Raw genomic sequence first — 17,897 nt, 5'->3', positions numbered from 1 at the left:
TTGTGAAGCTCACACACAAGAATTTCACTCACATGTGCTGTACCAATGTACCTGCACATGTGATGTGACAATAAAAGTGATTTGATTTGATTTGAATATGAAGAGTCTGAGCTGCTGTTCTCTCTGTAACGATGTTTTACTTTGAAAGGTCAAACCGGAACCTGTCTGTTGTTTGCGTCCATTGTGACACACGTGACAGCGGCGTCTGGCGCGTGTGTGCAGTGAAGCAGCGCGAGCAGCTCAGCTGTTCAAACCTGCCACAGACAGAAAGCCCGTCAGCAGCCCGGGACGCTGAACGACACTACCGGGACTGAACCAGAGACTCTACCGAGACTCTGACCGGAGGCTGTCGGTGTCTGACGCGGGAATGCCGGTGTGAGCCCGGGCTCTGTTGTGTCTCTGTTCCCGGTCAGAGTCCCGCCGGTACCGGCGGATGAAGATGCGGACTCTGGTGCTGCTCTGTCTCTGGCTGAGCCTCCGCCCGTGCAGAGCGCCGCCGGGGCTCTGCGGGCCGTGCCAGCCGGACCGGTGCTCGCTGCCCGGCGGCTGCCGGGCCGGGCTGGTGCCGGACTCCTGCGGCTGCTGCCTGGAGTGCGGGAACCTAGAGGGCCAGCCCTGCGACCCCGGGAACCGGAGCGTGTTCTACGGGCTGTGTGGGAGCGGACTGCGGTGTGAGGCGGGAGGAGGAGGAGAGGATGAAGAGGAGGAGTGCGTGTGTGAGGAGCAGGAGCCGGTGTGCGGCTCTGACGGGAGAACATACATGAACATGTGTCAGCTGAGGGAGGCCGTCTACTCCACACCCGAGCTCCACACCGCGGGGAGGGGCCCCTGCAGGACAGGTAGGAACACCTGAGGCAGGACAGGTGGGAGCCACAGGGCAGGTAACCACCTGCTGTTCCACTGCTCACCTCATTCATTCATATTTTTAAAGGTACATATGTTGGGAGAGCTCACATGTGATGATAATGGTGATGATTCCTTTACTTTTACCTGCAGGTAAATTTGCTTTATAGAGGAATGACATCGTTTGGCTTCCTTTCACAAAACAGCACACATATTTAAACCGGACACACACATATTCTGAGGCAAGAAGCTGAAATTGACCCCGTAGAGGATGGAGCCATTATTAAGAAGTGATAAAGCATCGTCTGTACCTGTTTAGAGTACAGGCAGGTAAACAGGGCTGTGACTCACCTGTCAGACCACCAGTGAGTTTGCTCTGTGACAGAGGTGTGACCGAACCACGCAACAAAGTTCAAATAGTTCGGTCAGTGTGGAAATGAGCAGGTTTTCTGAGGCAGTAAATGCGCTGTGACCCTTTCTGCAGACTGATTTGCAATTCTCATCGCAGTTCAGTTTTCATTGATCATGGTCCTGAAATATTTATACGATTGCGCTTGCTCTATTGATGATGATGATGATGATGATGATGAGTTTCTCAGTTCACCCCGTCTCTGTGGTTTAGCCCTCGGAGTAAAGAGGAGGAGCCCAGGCCGAGCTGGTTTAGCTGTTTTGATGTGTTGAGCTCCACAAGCTGAGCGCCATTTTATCTGCATTAGAGTTCAGAGGTCAGGCGTGCACGGCTTCAGTTAAAAATGGAAACGAAGAGCAGATGTCAGATATCGAGCAAAGGGGCGAACTCACGTTTCATCCAGGAAACGGTCGCCTCACACTGAGCGCCTACGGGACCCCAGAGGGCCCAAAAACACGAGCACACACACCTGAAATCAGCACAGAGTAAAACTGCAGGTCAGAGGTCATCTCATCTTTGTATGTGAGCTCTCTGAGGTCATCAGTCAGCTGATCGCTCCTCACATGTAATGACTGACACACACAGTCTGAGATTTCTGCTCCGCCCAGCCTAACCTCTCTCTCACCTGTGGCAGTGCCGGTCATTAAGGTGCCTCCTCACAGTCAGGTGAACGGGACGGGCAGCAGTCTCATCTTTCTCTGTGAAGTGTTTGCGTTTCCGATGGCGTTGGTCGAGTGGACGAAGGAGGGACGAGACGTCGTCCTGCCCGGAGACGACCCGCACATCTCCGTCCAGGTACACGTGCGCCTGAGCCTGCAGCCCCGCCCCTCTGGGACAGATTTCAGTACCTGTCTGATTGTCTCTCTCGCAGTCTCGAGGCGGTCCTCTGAAGTTCGAGCTCTCCAGCTGGCTGCAGATTGAGGGGGCGGAGACGGGGGACTCTGGGACCTATCGCTGCACAGCTCGTAACAACCTGGGGACGGCCTCGGCCTCGGCTGTACTGGGAGTGCTGGGAGCAGGTGAGACAGGCGTTTGAAATGGGAGAAACAGAAACTAAAAGACTCGGGTTTGTCTCACTGACGTGTCTCTGTCTCCACCTGTCTGCGGCTCTGTCAGAGGAGCTGTCGTCCTACCTGGCTAACAGTGACAGGAAGCAGCCGATGGACATCGCAGACTATGACCAGGACATCTACTGAGCTTCATGATGTCACCTCCTCTGTACAGGCGTCTCTGATTTTCTTCTTCTCTGTATATGCGAACATTACTCTGACATCACACGGGGCAGTGACATGGACACTTGGCGTGCTGGGCGTTCGAGCCTGCGTCTCCTGTCAGATCTGTTGTGTGAAACTTTTTTTAAAATTATGAATAAAGGTTTACAAACTGACCTCTGGCCTCTAACAGACCTTCACATTTTCACTCATAGCACTGAGGTTATAGACAGTTTTTCCTCCTTCCAGTGCATGTCTGGGCAAGCAGGGCGGGCAGTGCTTGCCCAGTTAACTCTAAAAAGGGGCATTTCAGTTTGGGCTAGTACCATTTTGGGTTCTTGCAACCTCAAATGAATTTATTTGGGCAAGAGAGGGAGTTATCAACTCCTGCTAGCTAGCTTGGTTAGAAGCTAGCTAGCAGGCTATTAGTTAGAAGGCATCTAACTAATTAATGCCGTAATCGGCCTTAAAATGCGGCCTTTAAGGCTGCAGACCCTGAATTGGGATACAGCCCATGTTTTCTACAGTCACTGGTGTGGATTGACTCACTACTGCCTCTGCTGGATGCTAGAGGAACTGCAGGCTTTGGTGCTTCATGTTTCAGCCCTGAAGGCTAACGGTGCTGAGGAGCCTGAATGGAACGTGGAGGCTTCAGAGCAGCTGGAGCACGGCCTGGCTTTGCTTCTGGCTGATCGTTTCACCACATGTTGCTTCAGTTTCCTGTGAATGTCAGACAGATGCATGGAGAGGATTTCATTCCAGCTGCTGTCTCAGAGGAACTCCGACTTCCAAGAATCTAAATCTGGTTCAGTCCGGCCTGTTTCAGGAGGTCCTGCAGCCCGAGCCCAACACAACACGTTTAAAAAGCTCAGCACTTTGTTTTTGAAACGTGGTTTTGGTGTCAGGGTTACAGTTAGGTTATGGTTAGAGTAAGCAGCTAGGGAAGGCATTATGTCAGTTAGATGTCCCCACTAAGATATGAAAACAACTCTGTGTGTGTGTGTGTGTGTGTGTGCTGCTATAAAGACATCAGCTGCTTTGCTTATTGGCATCATCACGTCATTATTTTACGCGTCGGGAGTGAGAACGGGTTGGTCACTCATATCAAAATAATGACGACAGGGAGGCACGACCTCCAGGAGTCTTGCATTTGTCCAGGATCAGCACCTCAGCTGTACATCCGTCAGCGCTGGGATGATTACTGTGAGACGTTACAGCAGCTGAGCCCAACGTGACACAGCAGATGAAATATAACGACTGCTGCTCTCTGTCAGAAACATTACTGTTCACACTCAGACGCTTTTATTCCGCCATAAATCTCTGAGAGATCATCTCAGGAAGTGCTTCCTGTCTGCGACACACTGCGGCTCGTCTCCAGGAAATTCCAGCAGATTTACCACAAGCTGCAAATAACTACCAGACTTCCAGACCAGCCAATCAGAGGCCACGAAACACAGCTGAAGAAAGAACACTCCACTTCATTTATTGTTTTACTCACTGCTACATGCAAATATGCGCAGCCTAGGCACAGATTCTATTTTGTTTTATTTTAGGGGTGATGCACATTGATCACCAATGTAATCCAAAACTGTTGTAAAATACACAAAAGCTATAAAAAAAACCATTTCACTTTTTATTAATTAAATTTATTTTTATTATGCACAATATTTACAATAAATTAAAAATTAAACAATAACTAAAAACACAAACTGCATTTTTGCTCTTTATGCAGTTTACTTACTGTTTCTTGCTGTTAGCTGAATTTATTGGATAAATCTGCAGCCCATCTGTTATTTCTGAAATGGTTTTGGTGACTGGGAAGAAACAGAAACACAGAAAAAAGAATTCTGAAAAGCCGACTGTAGCAGAAAACAGCACAAATATAAACGTGCACAGATGATTTCGTGTACCTCTGAACCCTGTATGTCTGTGAAGGTTCTCAGTCATCCAGGTCATCGTAGTCTAAGGAGCTTGCAAAGAAAAGCGTCTGGACTTCTTTAAGTTGCTTGAAGACGTTTCACCTCTCATCCGAGAAGCTTCTTCAGTTCTAAGGTCAAATGGTGGAGAGTCCCAGATATAAACCTAGTGGGAGTTTCCCCCCCCGGGGGGCCAAAGGGCCCCCTGATGATCCTCTAATCGCCTGAGCCAAGGTGTGAAACTGGGTGTGGGTCCCAATCAGCCAGAGTTTCAGGTGTGTTCATTGTGAAACCTGGCCCCACCTTATCATGCGAATTCCTGAGGTCAGATGGCCCAGGATCTGAACCCTGTAGTTCCTCAGCTGGCCGCATGTCTTCCTCCGCGCCGGCAGGGGGCGACAGAAGACACAAGTATCATCGTCAGTATGTGTTTACTTGTAACTGAGCTAGCTTTAGCATCTGCTGAACATTAAGGTGAGCTAAAGTAACCTGGAGTTCAATTTCAACGTGTAAACTCTGATTATTAAACTAGTTCGTGTCTTTAAACAGGACGATAGAGGAAAAAGTTTAAAGTCAGACTGTGTTTGTTTGGAGACGTTAGTTTAGCTTGTTAGCCTAATAGCTAGTAGTGGGATGTCTCTGTTGAAAATGTGCTAATTTATTGTTTGTTTCGTTGCTGATTGAGTAAAGTTTCAGATAAGAAATTTATAAAGACATATTACGAGTCTCTAAAAGCCCGGTTTTAATTCGGCTTACACACTAAATAGCAGACCTGATTCTCCGCGGCTTTACGCTTCGAGGTTTGTAATGAGCTCCGTGACAGAAGTGAAGCCTGTAATGTTAAAGACTTGGAAATGACAAAAGTCTCCTCCCTCTGCTTGTCCTGGAACTGCGGTTGATTTAGTGCCAGATTTCTGTTTAATGTGCTGATTTAAAGCTGGTTTGTTCATCGGCTGATTCCCAGAATTCATATTAAAATCATTCAGACACGTTATGAATCTGTAAGAAAACTGCTTTACATTCATATATGACGGACGTCAGAGGAGAAACTTCATCTTTGCAGGTACAGCTGCTGAGAGGTCAGAGGTCAGCACGCCTTCATCATGGTCAAACAGCCACAGAGGACAGACAGGTGAGTTACCTGTGTCAGGTGTTGTTTCTCTGACTTGAACCTGACACACATGTCAGGTCTTTCAGAGCAGGCGTGACGGTTCAGACGTCTGTCGTGGATTTGAATGTGTGATAAACTTATAGAAGGTGAAATGCATTGTGGGTGCTGCTGATAAACGCTGCTTCACATGTTGGTCTCCACCTGCAGGTGTTTTATACCCACTGCAGGAAGTGCATTGGCGAGGGTTCGATTCCCTGTCTGTGCTGCTCAGAGGAGGCCACCTCCACCCCAGCAGGTACCCAAAACAGACTCTGCCTCCCCGTCCCCGCTGCAGCCCCAGCTCCTGCTGGTTTAATGCCTTGTGTTTGTCCAGGCGTCAGAAACAGGAAGTACTGAGAGCTGGCCACGCTGCAGCTCCACTGCCACAGAAGAAGAGAGGGGTGCTGATGGGCCGAGCCAGCCTGGAGGCGTGGGGTTGGAGGGAGGATCAGAAAAATCGGATTCAAAGCGAGCAAGGTTGGGAGGTCGTCTGCTAGGAACAAACGACGCCACTGTCTGACACCCGAGGAACTCGACTCACTCGGTGTGTTTTTGATGTTTTTCACAGGATGGAGGACGACGCTGCTCCGCCCAGCAGAGTCCCCGGGTCATGTGCTCCAGCGGCAGGTGTGTCTCCGTGGCATCCTTCAGGCTGATTTTCAGTCCTGTGCTGCGGATTGATAAAGCTTCCCTCTTTGTGTCACCAGATGTTCCTCCTCCCGGCCAGCAGGGGGCAGCAGAGGACAGCGAGGACAGCAGAGCGGCCGAGGTAAAGAACCATGCCACGCTCCATCTGCAGTCGGAACCACAGAGTAACGGAGACACACCTGACTGTCAGGTAACCTGCCGTGATGTGTTTATAGCTGCAGGGCGTGGGGTCACTGAAGGTCACCATCCAGCAGAGCAGCGAGAGCCGAGAGTTTGGACAGACGGACAGGACGGCCGAGAGACAGACGGGCGGACTCCACTGTCACGTCTGTGACCTCACGTGTCGCTCTCTCCTGGTAAGAAACCCTCGGCTCTTCTTCTTCCTCGTTCAGTCTTACCTGAGTCAGGTGTCCTCAGCACACTCAGGACTAGGGCTGGGTGTCGTCACTGATTTCTAGAATCGATTCGATTAAATTCGATTTGAATCTGGGAAATTTTGACAGTCAGAAATATTATAATTCAGATCAGTACATTTACATATTTTTGTATCAATAAAAAGGAAGCTGACACACGCAAGACTTTATCACAGGTGTGAGCGTCACAGTGAGGCCTTTGTGTCAAAGTAGCTGAAGATAAAACACAGAAACATGAAGGAGATTTCCCTGTTCTGGATTTTATAAAAATGTTCTGCAGTACATCAAAAATGAAAGAAAACCATGAATCAACACATGAACATCACCTCTGAAGTTCCAGCGGGTTTATTAGAGACACAGCGTTTTGCATTTTGCATAATTTTAGAAAGTTTAAATTTGTTGAGTATTGAACGGCAGAAATGAGGTTTTCTTTTCAGAAGTATGTAAACGAAAAAAAACAGCGACCGACAGCCTGTAAACAACAGTAGACTGGTGCGTAACAAGCAAGCGAATAATGCAGGAAACAGAGAGCGAGAGAGCTGTGCATGAAGTGTGACTGTATCCTGGTTCGGTCAGTGTTGTTTGGAGAGAGATAAACTAAGAGCTTTAGAATCGGCGCAAAAAGAGTGTGAACACAAAGCGCCGACCCGCTGAAACATCAGCATCAACGAGCTGTCGGCTTTCAGCCCCGACCGTGTCCGTGGCGTCGGTGAGAAAGTCACATCTCGCTGACTCTGATCCGCGGCTCCGCGCAGAATCGTGTTCCTGCTCTCATTCACTGTTTTAGCTGTTTGGTGGTTGTTGAAATTTTGTGAGGTTTCACCTGAGGTTCTGGCGTTTCGGCCAAAATAAATTTATATTAAAAAATCGATTCAGGATTTTAATGAATGGATTATAAAAACCCACCCCTACTCAGGACATCCACAGCTTTCTCCACAGCAAGTCTTTGCTAACATCTGGAAACATTTGCTGTTGCCTCTGCCCAGTTAGCGCATGCACCTGCTTCCTGTTTTAAAGTCAGAGTCACTGACAGCAGCGAGCGGCTGTGAACGCTCCGAGGCTCATCGATCGACGACTAGCAGCCGATTTAAAACAACGGATGACCCGACAAACATGGCTGACGCAGCAGCATCATCTTCAAAGCCGCCACGAACTGCAGACAAAACGGGTGTTTTCTAAGGAACGCGCTCCTGCGACCCTTTCCTATTGGTGGAAAAATGTACCATGTTGACCAATTAAAAAATGATATAGCAACACGTGACATTAGGTCGTTTAGGAAGAGGGAGGAGTTTTTGGAGTACGACGGCGAGAGCGAGAGAGTGAGATGTGAAAGATTAGCGACGTTTAGCGTGTTTGGAGTACAGTCAGCATGTGGTTAGCGTGTGGTTAGCGTGTAGTTTTGTTGTGTGAGAGAACACTGAGGCGACTGCTGAACGTCACAGTTCTGCTAAAAAGCCACCAAAGGCAGGCGGCAGTGTAAAGACTGTCTGCAGGTGGGACACAGGAGCAGGGATGCACCCGAGCTCTGCATGAGAAGGGGAAACAGTAGTGAAGAGCAGCCAGTTACACCTGGACCACAGAGGGCAGAGCGCGGTTCGTGCCCCTCCCTCAGTGCTTTGATGATGAATAATGCGATGCCACTGCTGCACGTCCTGGAACAGGTGAGCTCGGCTCTGCAGCCGTCGCTGTGAGTCCTGACCAATCAGGTGGCTTCATCCAGACACACCTGTAATAACCTGAGCTCTGTGACGAACAGCTGACCAGACACAACGTCACCAACCTCAGTCTGCACATCTGCACCAGCTGTGGATGTCAGGTCATGTGACAGGTGGACGTGCACAGGTGTTTACAGGTGTGCTCTGTTTATTTCCAGCTGTTTCAGGAGCACATGGCAGGACCTGAACACGTGAAGAAGCTGCAGGAGATCACACACTGCATCCACCTCAACACACACACACCGCAGGACAGGTGAACACACACACACACACACACACACAGATCAGGGGCTCTGATTTGTTTAGTTTGAAAACCTTCAGGTGTGTCACTCTGCCAGCAGGGGGCGCCGCCGTGAGTCGCAGCGCTGGTGTGACACCTGTCAGACTCACTTCAGCGGTGATGTCATCATTCATCGGCGGACCAAACGACACAAGGTGAGAGTGAGACGTGATGATGACGTATCAGCGCAGACACGCCTCCTTACCCAACAGAGATCAGAATAGAATAGAATAGAATAGAATAGAATAGAATAGCCCTTTACTGTCAGTGTACTTGCCAACTGTGCAGATTAAAATGTCAATAGAAGACTGTGTGTGTGTGTGTGTGTGTGTTCGTTCCAGATGTGCAAGCAGCTTTGCCGGCCCTTCTGTCCGGTGTGCGGACGTCACTTCAGGACGCCCAGGAAGTTTGTGGAGCACATGAAGTCATCGGAACATAAACAGCAGGTGAGTGAGGGCGTCGGCAGTCAGGTGACAGCAGGAAGCCAATGGCTGTGGCTGTCAGGTGGTCAGTGTCGCAGACGCTGGTGGTGACGTGTATCCTGAGTCTGTGTTCACTAAAAACTTCAGTGAAACAAAGCGAAGCAACGACTGTTCGCGTGACCGTCAACGGCGGGATCCACTCTGTGGGGCGCTGCTCAGCAGGATGTCCCGCCCCTCTGTGGGACAGCTGATGTTTCCTGTTTCCTCCCAGGTGCTCCTGGAGGAGGCTCAGGAGGAGGAGCTCATCACTGTGGATGCTGTCGGCTGCTTCGAGGAGGAGGGGGAGGAAGAGGAGGAGGGGGCGGTGGTGGAGGAAGAAGTGGATGTAGCTGACGAGGAAGAGGATGCAGCAACAAAGGAAAAGGTAAAATCAGGACGTCCTGTGGCGTCGAGTGAAATCACGATTCAGGAGTGACGACTTTAAACTGTTTCAGGTGGCTGAGGAAGAGGAGGACAAGCGGCGAGCAGAGTATGACCCCAGCACGGCGTGCGGTACGTCCCGGAGGTCGAAACCAGCTGATGGAGCTTTGTCGTCCCCCGGTGGACGATCTGTAGAGAGAAAATCCAGAAGGCGTAGATCAGTGTGTCTGTGGATTTTGTCTCGTGTCTCTGCGACAAACAGGAAGTGACGCTTTACTCTCTGTCCCCACAGGAAGCAGTTTTGTGGTTCCTGTTTGTGGCTTCATGTGTCGACTCTGCAAAAAGTTTTTCTACAGTGAAGCTGCAGCTCGACACGCACACTGCAGGACACGCACACACTACCTCCACTTGCAGGTACATATCTGCTTTATATTTAATGACTAACTTCATGTATGTAACAGGTGTGTCAGCGAAGAGTGCGCAGCATAAATATGTGGACAGTCACAGGTGAGCTAATGTCCCTGCAGCAGCACAGACGGACCTGTGCAGCAGGTACAGCCCAGAGTGAAAGCTCAGAGCTGCTGCAGTCGATCTAAAGACCACACAGGAGGAGGGAACCTGACAGGTGACCTCATCTCACCTGTACCTGCAGGTTTCACTCTAATACTCACACACACACACACACACACACACACAACCCCGTTCAGCTATTTTAGTGAGGACCTTCCTTGACATGCTTTCCCTAGCCCCATATTAAAAATGAATGCCTGACCCTAGTCTAGCTGTAACCCTGACACTAAAACCACATTTGGAGCCTCAAAAATGCTTCAAATTTGCGAGGACAAGGTTGTGTGTCCTCACAAGTGACTGTTGGTTCACACAAGTATGGTAAATGCAGATTTCGGTCCTCGCAAAGATAGCTAGACAGGAAGACACACACACACAGGTAACCCAGCTGCCTGTTGTTTGTTGTTTTAGAGACACCGTGCTCAGAGGAGGCGGCGGCAAGGACAGAGAGACAAGGACCGATCTGCTCCACCCTGACCGCCTCACCGTGTCCCACAATGCATTGCTGCATCCAGGTGAAGCTCTGATCACCTTTCTTTTGTTTGACTGGTGGCTGCTGCAGGAGCTGCAGGTCACAGGTGGACTGCTGCCGATGTGTGTTCTGTTTGCAGTGGGAGAAACGTTTCACAGCTGCAGGTTTCCACCTGACACCTGCACAATGACTGACAGCGGTCAGTTTCATCGTCGTTAATATGCAAACATTAATAAATCATGTTTTCATAACCGGCTTTGTTTCTCGTGGTGTGTGATGTTATAAAACGGTTATTAACACTTCTGTTTCGTTAAATAAATTATTACCATTATGAGAGAATGAAACGATCACACTGTTATTCATCCTGCAGAGTTATCAGTGTTTATGTCATTCAGCGCCCCCTGGTGGCTCAGCCGTGCATCACGTTCATTGTGTTTCTACATCCCCACAGCTCACGTGAAAGAACAACCACCGACGTGTTCAGGTCACATCTGAGCTGGGTTAGACTTTCATGTTCCGATGTTCTGGGAATCCATCCTACCCGTTGTTTCTACGCATGCGCACAACACGAAATTCAGTGGCAAATCATCCTACCTTTGTTAATAAGAGCTAGAAACATACTCTGATGGGTAAAATTACTTGCCAAACCATGCTACCTTTGTGAATGTGACTTTACCGGGTAAAATGAAGTGGCAAACCGTCCTGGTTTCATGAATGAGCTACAAGCATACTCTGATGGGCAAAGTTAAGTGGCAAACCGTCATACCTACTTACATTTGCGCTGACAGCACAAATGTGCATAAACTACTTAGGTAGGACGTTTTGTCAGAACACCGGTCCACGTGGCATGCTGTACCCAGCCCGGCCGCAGGGGGCGCCCTACCTGCTCAGGGCGGAGGATTGTGGGTCGGAGGAGGCAGCAGCGGGGCATCTTCATCATCACTGCGGACCGGACCGGGACGTGAGCTGGCAGCTGCTTTTCCGCACTGAAGTGCCTTACCGTCGGAGCCAGAGATGGGACACGGAGACCTCATGAGCCAGGCGGAGGATGTGGCGGACCAGGTAAGCTCCCGTACCCGGGAAACGCGCACCCGGAGCGGCGACACGCTGAGCTGGGACTCGGTCCGGTTATCGCAAACATCTGGTTGTTGAAAGCTCGGTGATTTCTGCTGCACAACAAGTTTAGTCCGCTCGAAAAGCAGAGGGCAGCTGCTCTCCGGAACAGCTTCGTTGCTTTAAAATGAACTTTCATGAAGTTTGAAGCAAAGCAGCAGATTTCGTCATCGGGAGGGTGGAACAGGAAAGACCGTGGTGCAGATTCATTCTCACTAAAACACCAAAAATGCGACCTTTATTGAGTTGTTCTGTTGGCCGAAATGAAGAACGACTTTACACGATGGATGATCGTGTTCAGGTGTTTTCTACAAACCAACGGTGTCTGTGGAGACTCGAGGAAAGTTGAAACGTGACAGATTTTAAATCGAGTCTGGTGAAACGTTCGCAGCTTGTAGGAAAACGGAAATAATGATGGGTGACTTTCCTCTGAGATGATGTTCGACCTCAGGAGAGCTCTGATCGCTCCAGGGCTGCTTTACACATTAACATTTAAATGTTTTCTAAAAATGTACGTTTGAGAGTCAAGTAACGAATTCGTGGTTCAGCTGGGTCTCACGCGGAGGCGAGGCCGGGGTCCTGACGTGCCCGAGCGGTATAGTTTCTTCTCACAGCCGTGACGAACCGGGAACGGTTCAATGAAAACACCTGTTACCGGAGTCTGGTTTGATCAATGCGCAGCTGACCGGAAGTTCTGAAAGTAACCCTCCGCCACGGAGCGACACAGAAAGTGTTGCTGCAGCAGCAGGTAGCTCACGTCCTCCACGCAGCCGTGAAACACACACGATGATCATCATCTTCTTCTTGGTTAATCCACATTTAAACAACCGTGTTAGAGTCAAGTTAAAGTATTTTAAAAGTAATAATAAATATGTGGGCGTGTCTACCTGAAGCTGTGGCTCATGAATCAGCAGCTGATGTGTTTTTAATCTAAGGAAACATTGTGCTGATTTTTAGCTTCAGCCTGTTAGTACAGTGACCTCGCAGCATGATGTCCGGCTGTAAACATATTTACTTCTGCTGCAAAGTTTGAACATGGGAGTCTGTGGGGACCAACTCACTGCTGCCTCTGCTGGATGTCAGAGGAACTGCAGCTCTTGCTGCCTCTTTGTATTTTAAACCCCGCATGTACAAAAACGCAGTCGGTGCTACATTAATAAAGTGACTAACAGTGTGCTGATCACCCCGCTGCTTTAGTTCCTGCGGGTGACCAAACACTACCTCCCCCACGTGGCCCGCCTCTGCCTGGTCAGCACCTTCCTCGAGGACGGCATCAGGATGTGGCTCCAGTGGAGCGAGCAGAGCGAGTATATCGACTCCACCTGGAGCTGTGGCCTCTTCATCGCCAACCTCTTCGTCCTCATCAACCTGCTGGGACAGCTGGGTAACACTCACACACACACACACACGTTTTCATCTAATTGACAAAATGCTCATCCTAACCATCACTGAACGCCCAGCCTAACTGTAACCCTGACACCTTCTTGTGGGGACGGGCGTTTCACACCTCGTTGTACACATATGAGGCCCTTTTCCATTAACCTGGTTCTCATTACTGTCTGGTACTACCTAACCTGCGTGGCTGTCGTCATAGCAACGCGTCTGAGCGTCCTGCAGCATAATTAGTATGCAAGGCGAATGCTACAGCAAAGGTGGACGTGGAGGCGACGGTGTACCTGCTGCTCGATCTGCAGCTCTTCGTCACACTGACGCTACTGACCAGCCAATCTGTGCCATGCAGTCTGATGATGTCACACTTTAATACCTGCTCAGATCGCTGGGAACCCTGTCACTACCCGATCCGTACCCCGCATGCGCGAAAGGTTTCTAATTCCGGTCGTAGCGTTTTACGATAGTTATGGGTCGGAGTATCTGTTAAGATGTTAAGAATAACAAGTATCTCTTAAAATGTTTGCAATAATGAAGCATTTCAGTACAATGTAGACAAAAACGAAAAATAAAAAGAAAGTTACGGATCAGGACTCCCCGATCCTTACTGCGCATGTGTAAAGTCTGACCGTACAAATCGGGTCTACCCGATCCGTACCGCGCATGTGCGGATGTTTTCTTCTTCTTCTGTTCGTTTAATGGCAGTTTACTCCCCAGTGTACGAGGATACCGCCACCTGCTGACCGAGCGAATAAACCCTATTATAAACTGAATTATCGTCATTACAAATGTGTGTTAAATCTGATTTAGCGATAGTCGAGTGTGTTTATGCTTGTCTGTGAGGAGAGGATTGTTGGAATAGTGATGATGATGTGCGCTATCACTGTCAGTTGTCAGTAAACACTTAATCTGGCTGATGAATCTACACGTGAGATATTACAAAGTCTGCATTATTAACTCTGTAATTAGGCACCATTCTTCTTATTTTACGGCGCTGTTGCTCAATCGGGGGACGCTTGAGGAGAAAAGCATGAATTTGTTTGTATACGGATTATCCATTGTTTAAATGTCCCGGGCAGTCGAAAAGAAGGCAGAGCTGTTGAGAAATGCTAGGAGCTAACTGGGCGCTAACCGCATCATTCAAATATATTGAATGTCGCAATGTTGGCAAAGAGAGGAAGTGACGTAAGATTTGCGCATGCGGGGTACCGATCGGGTTTCCGGTACGGATCGGGTAGTGACAAACCCCGGCCGAGCACCTGCTAAAGCACCTGGTACCAGGTACTAGGATCTAATGAAAACCGTGGTGATCCGAGCAGGTCCGAATGCAGACGGGGCTCCGAGGACTCGCACACTGGTGACAGTTAGGGACAGAGGTCCCCTGCCTGTACATTTATACGTATGTGTGTGTAATGATCTCTGCGAGCACCTGGGTTGTTGCACCAGTCTCTGATTGATTGATTGATTATTGGTGATTTAGAGCTCTCAGTTGTTCCACATTAAACATGTAACACGTGTGTGTCTGCAGGCTGCTGCGTGTTGATCCTCAGCAGGAACTTTGTTCAGCACGCCTGCGGCGCTCTGTTTGGGATCATCGCTCTGCAGGTACACACACACACACACACACACACACACACACACGTGTTTCATGTTTAGTATTGCAGGTTTTTGACGTGATGGTCAGTGAGCTTCAGTCGGTTTTCACTGCGCCGTCACGCCTTCAGACTCCCAAACAGGAAGTTGCTGTGGTCTTAAATGATAAATCAGAGTAAACGTTTCCTGTTTGAAACATAAACGTTTTGTTCTTTGTCTCTGAAAGAAGAGCCACAGCTGACCGCGTGTGTGTGCGGGGGGGCGTGTACTGTAGACACGTTGAAAGCGCTGTGATTTCCGGGTAAAGTGGAGCGCACAGGAAGAGGTGACGATGTTTCCGAAGGAGAAAAGGAAGAAACGTGGACGATCCAGGCGGCGGGAGCAGGCAGCGGCGGGAGCAGGCAGCGGCGGGAGCAGGCAGCGGCGGGAGCAGGCAGCGGCGGCGGGAGCAGGCAGCGGCCGGGACGATTCCCTGTTTGATCCAGAGCGGAAGCTTTAGTCTGTGTTTCTGATGTCGCAGCGCCGGCTGAGCCGGAGCAGCAGCTCGCTGTGGTCAGGCGTGTTCAGCACCGGTGCGAGTTTGCAGCTGCGCATGCACTCGATGCCAAATGCAGTGCTGTGATTGGTCAGATCTGTTAAACTGAAAAAGTTAAGGTCGTGTTTCGTCCTGCCAACACGGTGCAGGTGAACTTTCAAACAGGTGAGTCCCAGAATGTTACCTGTGAGTCTGATCATGTGACTCTGTGTGACCTGCAGATGGTGGCTTACAGCATCCTGTGGGACCTCAAGTTCCTCATGAGGTGAGTCGTCACGCCTTTCTGAAATAACTTTATCGACGTCGTGGACAGAAACGGCTCGTTCTGCACGTTTGCGTGACGCTGCAGGTTGGAGCTACAAAGACATGATCTGCTGTTCTTCATCCTCCTCGTCCTCCTCTGCAGGAACCTGGCGCTGGGCGGGGGCCTCCTCCTCCTCCTGGCAGAGTGCAGGGGGGAGGCGCGTAGCGTGTTCGCCGGAGTTCCTTCCCTCGGACATCAGAGCTCGCCGAAGCACCTCCTGCAGCTGGGAGGTCGCGTCCTCCTCGTCCTCATGTTCATGACGCTGCTGCACTTTGACCTCAGCCTGCTCAGCGTGAGTCAAACCCACGCGTGTCCACGCATGTCCACGTAATTATTCAAACTCCTGGCAAGATTTGACAGAAGCTTACTTTTGTTCAACCAACAAGTTGTTTTTGACAGGAAATGACACGGGCGTCTGCCAAAAGAGAAGAAGACGAGGCACCAGAGGCGTCACTTTTATTTACATTTGAGCAAAAAGTGTCCAGAATGACTCGCGCTCTTCACAAACTGTCACAGTCTCTGGGAAATCCACAGTCCTAAAATCACCGTCCGAACAGTCCAAGCCGATTCAGTGGGCAGCGGCTTGGTGGACAGTCTGGGATCGAACCACCGACCTTCTGGTTAGTGGCTGATCCGCTCTGCCATCTGAGCTACAGCCACCCTGGGGGGCGGGGGGAAGCTCATCACAGGAAACGCCACCACGAAAAACAGCATGAAGATCCTCCTCCTCATCATCAGGCAGCAGCAGACAGCTCAGCACTACAACGACCCAAAGCACAGCAAAGTAAACGGTTAGCAGGCACAAACATTAACATTGAGCAGCTCCGCCCACAGAGTCCAGCAGAGACTGTGGGCGGAGCTAGAGATCAGGGCGAGGGGACCCTCCGACCTGAAAGCTCACTGCTAAAGACGAATGAGCAAACGTGGAGACGTGCGATTATAGGACGCGTTCGTCTGCTGTAATAACTATTAAAGGTTTTTCTATTACTGAGACGAGTGAATGATTGTGGGCGGGGCACGTTTTGCTCCAATGAGAATAAAAGCAGAGCAGCGTGTTTGCGGCGGCGGTGCCTCGTCTCCACATCGTTTGGGAGACGAAAACTTGCAGGTTGAATAAAAGTAACTTTGGGGGTCTGAATAATTATGGGCGTGACCGTCGTCCTTGTGCTGACGGCGTGTTGTGTTCAGTTCCTGCAGAACGTGGTGGGGACGGCGCTCATGGTCCTGGTGGCGGTGGGCTTTAAGACGAAGCTGGCGGCGCTCACGCTGGTGGCGTGGCTGCTCTGCATCAACTTCACCATCAACGCCTTCTGGAGCGTGCCGTCCTACACGCCCATGCACGACTTCCTGAAGTACGACTTCTTCCAGACCACCTCGGTGATCGGCGGCCTGCTGCTGGTGGTGGCGCTCGGGCCCGGGGGCGTCTCCATGGACGAGAAGAAGAAGGAGTGGTGAGGAGGAGGAGCCGCGCCTCTGCCTCTTCTATTTTTATTTTTTTGCTCTCTGAGCGACCAATCAGAGCTCGTCTTTGTGTCACGTGAGGTTTGTTGCACACTGGCTGTGATGTTTGACACTTAGAGTGATTTTAGAGGAGGCGAGGGAGTGCCTCCACCTCCATCCTGCTGCACCACCCAGTGACCGCCACCCGCCTCCCTGAGGCATCAGCTGCTGCGTTATCCAATCAGTGCTTTTGTAGGCGGTCTTTGCTGTTTTCAGCCTGTTCGATGTGACGATTCAGACACAACGACGTCACTCGTTAATGTTTTTGTAACGAGCTGGACAAACGACAAAAATGGAGGCAGAGTCATTTTGAGCAGCTCTGAGGCGACAAACACACCTGAGCAGGTGAGCGATCACAGCTTTAGTACGGAGCAGGGAGGCTGTAGTGACCCGTGGCGTCCTGCAGGAGGCGCTGCTTCCTCACAGTGTATTTCGTCTCTGTACGACGTTCAGTGTTTGAGTCTGAGTCTTTTTCTATCGTGTTTTTGTAGGAGGATTTTAATAAAGCGTGCAGCATTAAGTGTGTGTGTGTGTTTCAGTGTTTCCTGCAGCACCTGCTCATCTCCCACAGACTGTATAAAGAAGACGGACACAACCTCCGTGTTTTATTTGAAAAGCAGCGAGAACAGGAAGTGATCTCACGCTGGGACTAGGCGTGCTGGAAACTGCGTCTGTGTGCTGGGCGTGTCCTCTCCTAGCTAATCGCAGCACACGGCGCCCTCTGCTCTGATGGACGAAGGACAATGAAGATGGGCCAGTCGGGCAGGTGGAAAAGAGGAAGACGTCAGGGGAGGTTCATGAACGGAGGAGGACGTGCGGAGGGTTGGAGTGACAGAGGAGCGGGTGGAGGTGTTTGTGTGATCGTCGCTGGCCTGAGTGTGACAGACACACCTGAGCGGGGACCTGCGCCGTGCTGCTCGTTTGTTCAGCTTCACTGCGAGGCGGCGCTCTGCCTGCAGACCTGAGTCACGTGGCACGCCACACGACACGTGGGCGG

The 17,897-nt window shown here is 50.3% G+C and overlaps 3 protein-coding genes across 6 annotated transcripts; all 3 read left to right on the top strand.

The window, feature by feature from the left end:
- Positions 1 to 180: 180 nt before the first annotated feature.
- Positions 181 to 2,639, top strand: kazald3 (Kazal-type serine peptidase inhibitor domain 3). The gene is made up of 4 exons (XM_005749167.1): positions 181 to 839; positions 1,887 to 2,047; positions 2,124 to 2,271; positions 2,369 to 2,639. The coding sequence occupies exons 1-4, from the start codon at positions 434 to 436 to the stop codon at positions 2,446 to 2,448; spliced, it is 795 nt and encodes a 264-aa protein (XP_005749224.1). The 5' UTR covers positions 181 to 433; the 3' UTR covers positions 2,449 to 2,639.
- Positions 2,640 to 4,740: 2,101 nt separating this feature from the next.
- Positions 4,741 to 10,966, top strand: ciz1b (cdkn1a interacting zinc finger protein 1b). Of its 3 annotated transcripts, XM_005749165.2 has the most exons (15): positions 4,741 to 4,853; positions 5,443 to 5,511; positions 5,698 to 5,785; positions 5,864 to 6,006; positions 6,098 to 6,156; positions 6,237 to 6,298; positions 6,393 to 6,533; positions 8,464 to 8,558; positions 8,644 to 8,740; positions 8,927 to 9,031; positions 9,279 to 9,431; positions 9,502 to 9,559; positions 9,720 to 9,841; positions 10,406 to 10,509; positions 10,918 to 10,966. In XM_005749165.2, the coding sequence occupies exons 2-14, from the start codon at positions 5,483 to 5,485 to the stop codon at positions 10,469 to 10,471; spliced, it is 1,218 nt and encodes a 405-aa protein (XP_005749222.1). In that variant the 5' UTR covers positions 4,741 to 4,853; positions 5,443 to 5,482; the 3' UTR covers positions 10,472 to 10,509; positions 10,918 to 10,966. The 3 variants fall into 3 exon arrangements, with proteins under 3 accessions (XP_005749222.1, XP_005749223.1, XP_005749221.1); XM_005749166.2 differs by lacking the exon at positions 10,918 to 10,966 and having other exon boundaries at positions 8,647 to 8,740; positions 10,406 to 10,721; XM_005749164.2 differs by lacking the exon at positions 10,918 to 10,966 and having other exon boundaries at positions 10,406 to 10,721.
- Positions 10,967 to 11,328: 362 nt separating this feature from the next.
- Positions 11,329 to 17,420, top strand: LOC102208567 (surfeit locus protein 4-like). Of its 2 annotated transcripts, none has more exons than XM_005749162.2 (6): positions 11,329 to 11,528; positions 12,777 to 12,963; positions 14,497 to 14,573; positions 15,318 to 15,361; positions 15,503 to 15,692; positions 16,589 to 17,420. In XM_005749162.2, exons 1-6 carry the CDS (start codon positions 11,481 to 11,483, stop codon positions 16,853 to 16,855), a joined length of 813 nt encoding a protein of 270 aa, XP_005749219.1. In that variant the 5' UTR covers positions 11,329 to 11,480; the 3' UTR covers positions 16,856 to 17,420. The 2 variants fall into 2 exon arrangements, with proteins under 2 accessions (XP_005749219.1, XP_005749220.1); XM_005749163.1 differs by lacking the exon at positions 11,329 to 11,528 and adding an exon at positions 12,271 to 12,327.
- Positions 17,421 to 17,897: the final 477 nt, after the last annotated feature.

Source organism: Pundamilia nyererei, unplaced genomic scaffold (genome assembly GCF_000239375.1).
Source record: "Pundamilia nyererei isolate P.nyererei 1_Seehausen unplaced genomic scaffold, PunNye1.0 scaffold00238, whole genome shotgun sequence".
In the NCBI taxonomy this organism is placed as follows: Eukaryota; Metazoa; Chordata; class Actinopteri; order Cichliformes; family Cichlidae; genus Pundamilia; species Pundamilia nyererei.
This window is presented reverse-complemented; position numbering and strand designations above follow the sequence as displayed.